Here is a 7,500-nt window from a genome sequence, read left to right as displayed (position 1 = left end):
CCTTTCAGTTCTTTATTCACCCACACCCCCCCCCCACCCCCGCCTAGTGCTGCTGACACAGATATATTCACCAGGCCAGCGGGCGGGGGGGGGGGGGGGGGCAGTACCAGAGACACAGGAACTCTCAGGCCTCTGTTGGCAGCCCTATATAAATAGTCACATACTCTTTTACATTGTTTCCCTCGGCAACAGCACTACACAAACACATACCCCCACCCCCCACATTTCCTGCGGTAACAAAACTACCACACCCAACTAACCCCACCAACCCCACACTGAGACAACCTGGTGAAATAAAATAGGTTAAATAAACATTAAAGTAAAATAAATTAGCCATGTCCCTCACTGGCAGCTGTGTCGTCTGCCCACAAAACCACACTCTCACATACACACACAGTCTCACACACGTACACGCACTCACACACACTCTCACACACGTACACGCACTCACACACACTCACACATGCACACGCACACTCACACACTCACATACATTCTCACACACACACACACACACACACACACAACAGGACAGCCCAAAATATCTTAGATCTCTACCTCCATTTCTGTCAAGTCATTCTGTTGAACTGCATTTTATGGTAGTTCTGGATTAGACCCTCATTAGGGAGTGTCGGGGGGGGGGAGTGGTAACCGAACCACAGCGACCTGCAGAATTAGGGACCTAATAGTCCCAGCGATAAGTGCCTATTACCCAATTTAAGCTCCTCGTTTAGGATAATGGCTGCACTGCCACTATAATCGCCACGGTGATGCATGGCCTGTGGCAGGAGCCAATGGAAACAGCCTGAGTAAGACGGAGTGGAGCGTGGGCCAGCCTGACAGCGGAGGGGGGGGGGGGGCCCGGGGAGGAGACGCTCGCTCCTGTGTGCTCCTGTGCGCTCCTGTGTGCTCCTGTGCGCTCCTGTGTGCACCTGTGTGCTCCTGTGTGCTCCTGTGTGCTCCTGTGCGCTCCTCGGATGAGACTCCTTATCACAGAAAAATAAATAAAAATGCAACTGTGATGTTTGAAATTCCATCGGAACTGGGCCTACTGGCTAAGGTATATGACTGGGATCGCCTACTGGCTAAGGTATATGACTGGGATCGCCTACTGGCTAAGGTATATGACTGGGATCGCCTACTGGCTAAGGTATATGACTGGGATCGCCTACTGGCTAAGGTATATGACTGGGATCTGGAAGGTTGGTGGTTCAAGCGCTGCTGTAGCCACAATAAGATCTGCGCAGCTGTTGGGCCCTTTGAGCAAGGCCCTTAACCCCACATTGCTCCAGGGGCGATCAGCCACAGCTCAGTCAAATCAACTGCAAGTTGCTTTGCATAAAATCGTCAGCTAAATAACATTATTTAGTTATTATTATAACCGCCTCTCTCTCCAACCCCTTCCTTTCCCTGTCCCTCTCTGTGATTGGGTAAATATCAGAGCTGGGGGTGGCGGCTCACACACCCACTGTAGGAGTCAGGGGGTCAAAGGGAGAGAGGTAGAGAGGGAGGGAGAGAATGAGGGAGGGAGAGAAAGAGAGGGATGGAGGGAGGGAGAGAGGTAGAGAGAGAGGGAGAGAGGGAGAGAGAGGGAGGGAAAGAGAGGGATGGAGGGAGGGAGAGAGGTAGAGAGGGAGGGAGAGAATGAGGGAGGGAGAGAAAGAGAGGGATGGAGGGAGGGAGAGGTAGAGAGGGAGGGAGAGAATGAGGGAGGGAGAGAAAGAGAGGGATGGAGGGAGGGAGAGAGAGAAAGAGAGGGATGGAGGGAGGGAGAGAGGTAGAGAGGGAGGGAGAGTGAGGGAGGGAGAGAGGAAAAGAGAGGGATAGAGGGAGGGAGAGAGAGAAAGAGAGGGATGGAGGGAGGGAGAGAGGTAGAGAGGGAGGGAGAGTGAGGGAGGGAGAGAGGGAAAGAGAGAGAGAGGGAGGGAGAGAGGGATGCAGGATCAGCCTCATTTGTTTGTGTTTGCGGGGGGGGGGGGGGGGGGTGTTAATTGAGTGGGCAGTTTCCACAATCGCACAGCCAGCCTCCCCAAGACCAAAACCCTGCCGTCCTGGCCGTCTACAAAGGCATGAACTCCGGATCCTGGCGCAGTCCAATCAGCAGAAACGGGAGGGTAGGGGCCTACCATGATTGGCTGGCAGTTGTCTCATTTGGATGAGGTCGGACAGTTTTTTGATCGACAGCTTGGGCCAGTTGAGGTAGAAAGGACAGGATTGGACGATGGACTCTCTCAGGGCGGAGTTCTGGGCTTCAATCTCCTGCAGGCCAGAAACCAAACACACACACACACACACAGAAGACAGGTTTACACCTGTCAGCAGAGTACCACAACATTCTGGGGAGCGTACAGGCAGTGGGCAGAAGCACTAGTCCTGTGTGGTAGGTCAAGGCACGAAAAATGCATTCCACATTTCCCTTAATGTGGACTTCCCACATTACCTGCTAGTTTAATACTGTGACTGTAAATAATGTTGATACCTCAACTGCTATCGTCTCAACTCAAGTGCCAGGGGAGAATGGGCATCACGCCTCTATAGCCGGGTTCCTCTCAACATTTCTTCCCATCCGGGATTTGTTTGAGGGTTTTTCTCCCCATAAGGACGTTTTTTTTATTTTTTATACCCGTTTGCTATCTGGGGGCTCATGGCTGGTATTTCCCCTGGAGTTAAACCTGCAGACACAGCGCCCCCTCCAGGACTGGAGTTAAACCTGCAGACACAGCGCCCCCTGCAGGACTGGAGTTAAACCTGCAGACACAGCGCCCCCTCCAGGACTGGAGTTAAACCTGCAGACACAGCGCCCCCTCCAGGAATGGAGTTAAACCTGCAGACACAGCGCCCCCTCCAGGACTGGAGTTAAACCTGCAGACACAGCGCCCCCTCCAGGACTGGAGTTAAACCTGCAGACACAGCGCCCCCTCCAGGACTGGAGTTAAACCTGCAGACACAGCGCCCCCTCCAGGACTGGAGTTAAACCTGCAGACACAGCGCCCCCTCCAGGACTGGAGTTAAACCTGCAGACACAGCGCCCCCTCCAGGACTGGAGTTAAACCTGCAGACACAGCGCCCCCTCCAGGACTGGAGTTAAACCTGCAGACACAGCGCCCCCTCCAGGACTGGAGTTAAACCTGCAGACACAGCGCCCCCTCCAGGACTGGAGTTAAACCTGCAGACACTGTGGCCCTCCAGGACTGGAGTTAAACCTGCAGACACAGCGCCCCCTCCAGGACTGGAGTTAAACCTGCAGACACAGCGCCCCCTCCAGGACTGGAGTTAAACCTGCAGACACAGCGCCCCCTCCAGGACTGGAGTTAAACCTGCAGACACAGCGCCCCCTCCAGGACTGGAGTTAAACCTGCAGACACAGCGCCCCCTCCAGGACTGGAGTTAAACCTGCAGACACAGCGCCCCCTCCAGGACTGGAGTTAAACCTGCAGACACTGCGGCCCTCCAGGACTGGAGTTAAACCTGCAGACACAGCGCCCCCTCCAGGACTGGAGTTAAACCTGCAGACACTGTGGCCCTCCAGGACTGGAGTTAAACCCACAGACACAGCGGCCCTCCAGGACTGGAGTTAAACCTGCAGACACTGTGGCCCTCCGGGACTGGAGTTAAACCTGCAGACACAGCGCCCCCTCCAGGACTGGAGTTAAACCTGCAGACACAGCGCCCCCTCCAGGACTGGAGTTAAACCTGCAGACACAGCGCCCCCTCCAGGACTGGAGTTAAACCTGCAGACACAGCGCCCCCTCCAGGACTGGAGTTAAACCTGCAGACACTGCGGCCCCCTCCAGGACTGGAGTTAAACCTGCAGACACAGCGCCCCCTCCAGGACTGGAGTTAAACCTGCAGACACAGCGCCCCCTCCAGGACTGGAGTTAAACCTGCAGACACAGCGCCCCCTCCAGGACTGGAGTTAAACCTGCAGACACAGTGCCCCCTCCAGGACTGGAGTTAAACCTGCAGACACAGCGCCCCCTCCAGGACTGGAGTTAAACCTGCAGACACAGCGCCCCCTCCAGGACTGGAGTTAAACCTGCAGACACAGCGCCCCCTCCAGGACTGGAGTTAAACCTGCAGACACAGCGCCCCCTCCAGGACTGGAGTTAAACCTGCAGACACAGCGCCCCCTCCAGGACTGGAGTTAAACCTGCAGACACAGCGCCCCCTCCAGGACTGGAGTTAAACCTGCAGACACAGCGCCCCCTCCAGGACTGGAGTTAAACCTGCAGACACAGCGCCCCCTCCAGGACTGGAGTTAAACCTGCAGACACTGCGCCCCCTCCAGGACTGGAGTTAAACCTGCAGACACAGCGCCCCCTCCAGGACTGGAGTTAAACCTGCAGACACTGCGGCCCTCCAGGACTGGAGTTAAACCTGCAGACACAGCGCCCCCTCCAGGACTGGAGTTAAACCTGCAGACACAGCGCCCCCTCCAGGACTGGAGTTAAACCTGCAGACACAGCGCCCCCTCCAGGACTGGAGTTAAACCTGCAGACACAGCGCCCCCTCCAGGACTGGAGTTAAACCTGCAGACACAGCGCCCCCTCCAGGACTGGAGTTAAACCTGCAGACACAGCGCCCCCTCCAGGACTGGAGTTAAACCTGCAGACACAGCGCCCCCTCCAGGACTGGAGTTAAACCTGCAGACACAGCGCCCCCTCCAGGACTGGAGTTAAACCTGCAGACACAGCGCCCCCTCTAGGACTGGAGTTAAACCTGCAGACACAGCGCCCCCTCCAGGACTGGAGTTAAACCTGCAGACACAGCGCCCCCTCCAGGACTGGAGTTAAACCTGCAGACACAGCGCCCCCTCCAGGACTGGAGTTAAACCTACAGACACTGCGGCCCTCCAGGACTGGAGTTAAACCTGCAGACACTGTGGCCCTCCAGGACTGGAGTTAAACCTGCAGACACTGTGGCCCTCCAGGACTGGAGTTAAACCTGCAGACACTGCGGCCCTCCAGGACTGGAGTTAAACCTGCAGACACTGCGGCCCTCCAGGACTGGAGTTAAACCAGCAGACACTGCGGCCCTCCAGGACTGGAGTTAAACCTGCAGACAATGTGGCCCTCCAGGACTGGAGTTAAACCTGCAGACAATGCGGCCCTCCAGGACTGGAGTTAAACCTGCAGACAATGCGGCTTTCCAGGACTGGAGTTAAACCTGCGGACACTGCGGCCCTCCAGGACTGGAGTTAAACCTGCAGACACTGCGGCCCTCCAGGACTGGAGTTAAACCTGCAGACACTGTGGCCCTCCAGGACTGGAGTTAAACCTGCAGACACTGTGGCCCTCCAGGACTGGAGTTAAACCTGCAGACACTGTGGCCCTCCAGGACTGGAGTTAAACCTGCGGACACTGCGGCCCCCCCTATTGTATGAGCCTTGTGATAAAGAAACTAATTCGACTGGCTCTTCATGCAAATGGGGCCAGGCTTATAATGACTGATTACAGTGCAATTAAGACTGTGAATGGATTTCAGTCAATCAAACTTCACATTCTTAAAAAATGAACAGCACATGAAAACTATGGAAAAAGGACAATTTTGCCTGCACTGGGAGTTTAGTCCAGGTGTGCTCATATGTTTCAGTTTAGGACAGGTGTGCTCACCTGTTTGAGTTTAGGACAGGTATACTCACCTGTTTGAGTTCAGGACAGGTGTACTCACCTGTTTGAGATTAGGACAGGTGTGCTCACCTGTTTGAGTTTAGGACAGGTATACTCACCTCTTTGAGTTCAGGACAGGTGTGCTCACCTCTCTGAGTTTGGCGTAGGCAGCCCTGGGGATCCTCAGGATGTCACAGTTGTCCAGCGTTACGGCGCACTGGGTGACCCTTTGACCCTCCTGCTCCTCCAGAGACCCGAAACAGCCCCCCACCCCAATCTGCAGGAGGGGGACAAACCAACAGTGACCTGCCTGCATGCCTCCCCCCACACAGGGCCTCACTCCCCACCCCTCTGAGTGACCCCAACACCTTACAGCCACACCCTGTCACAAACCCCAACACCTTACAGCCACGCCCTGTCACAAACCCCAACACCTTACAGCCACGCCCTGTCACAAACCCCCAACACCTTACAGCCACGCCCTGTCACAAACCCCCAACACCTTACAGCCACACCCTGTCACAAACCCAACACCTTACAGCCACACCCTGTCACAAACCCCCAACACCTTACAGCCACGCCCTGTCACAAACCCCCAACACCTTACAGCCACGCCCTGTCACAAACCCCCAACACCTTACAGCCATGCCCTGTCACAAACCCTAACACCTTACAGCCACACCCTGTCACAAACCCTAACACCTTACAGCCACACCCTGTCACAAACCCCCAACACCTTACAGCCACACCCTGTCACAAACCCTAACACCTTACAGCCACACCCTGTCACAAACCCCCAACACCTACAGCCACACCCTGTCACAAACCCCAACACCTTACAGCCACGCCCTGTCACAAACCCCCAACACCTTACAGCCACACCCTGTCACAAACCCCAACACCTTACAGCCACACCCTGTCACAAACCCCCAACACCTTACAGCCACGCCCTGTCACAAGATACGTCTGTCAACTGGATCCTGCAGACACAATTCCTCATCATAATCCAAGGTGATTCCGATTAGATAAGCTAATATTGCGTGAACAAAGTCAAAACAAGGTGGAAGTTTAATTTCCGCCCCGATGGCTCTTTATTTTGAGCGTTCCTGCCATGTCGGGCTCAGCGCTCCCTCCGTCGGAGCGGAATGGCTTCAGAGGGCCGGCCTACAGCCAGGTCCACTGCACGCCCTGACCGGGCCTGAGGTGATGTCGCCGCGGTTACCGTTGCCGTGGCAGTGGAGGAGGCCTCCTGCGGGAGCAGCCTCACGGAGCCTCTCAGCACCAGGTGAATCCGTTTGATTCCAAGACTGCGGAACGAGACGCAAACAGAGGGTGAGGAGGCAGGGAGGCACACAACGCTCACAAACACACAACGCTCACAAACACACAACGCTCACAACGATCACAAACACACAACGCTCACAAACACACAACGCTCACAAACACGCAACGCTCACAAACACACAACGCTTACAAACACACAACACTCACAAACACACAACGCTCACAAACACACACCTCTGACAAACACACACCTCGGACAAACACACACCTCTGCCACACACAACTGTCTCACAAACAAGCAACTCTAACAAACACACACCTCTGACAAACACACAACTCTGACAAAACAGAACTCTCCCAAACATACAACGCTCACAAACGCACAACTTTCACAAACACACACCTCTGCAACACACAATGCTCTTGTACAGAAAACAAACACACAAGCACTTCATGAATGCAAAACCCTCTAACAAACACAACTCCCTGAACAACACACAACTTTCCCAGAAAAATCTTCTCCAGAAGAATTTTCTCATGATCCAGCCCAGCGACGCAGAATCAGCTAGACAATGTACTCACTCACAAATATACGAATCTCAACAAA

At 54.7% G+C, this 7,500-nt stretch overlaps 1 protein-coding gene across 1 annotated transcript in view; it reads right to left on the bottom strand.

Moving 5' to 3' along the window:
- The window catches only part of cnbd1 (cyclic nucleotide binding domain containing 1), a 41,353-nt gene that overhangs the window by 12,153 nt on the left and 21,700 nt on the right, over positions 1-7,500 (bottom strand). Inside the window, exons 7-9 of the mRNA XM_061239065.1 lie at positions 6,832-6,967; positions 5,758-5,886; positions 2,127-2,259 (exon numbers count right to left, since the gene is read on the bottom strand). Coding sequence (XP_061095049.1) covers positions 2,127-2,259; positions 5,758-5,886; positions 6,832-6,967 — 398 coding nt within the window. The remainder of the gene's footprint in view (positions 1-2,126; positions 2,260-5,757; positions 5,887-6,831; positions 6,968-7,500) is intronic.

This window comes from Conger conger, chromosome 4 (assembly GCF_963514075.1).
Source record: "Conger conger chromosome 4, fConCon1.1, whole genome shotgun sequence".
Classification (NCBI taxonomy): domain Eukaryota; kingdom Metazoa; phylum Chordata; class Actinopteri; order Anguilliformes; family Congridae; genus Conger; species Conger conger.
The sequence above is the reverse complement of the archived record's forward strand: the minus strand, read 5'-3'. Positions and strand labels throughout refer to the sequence as shown.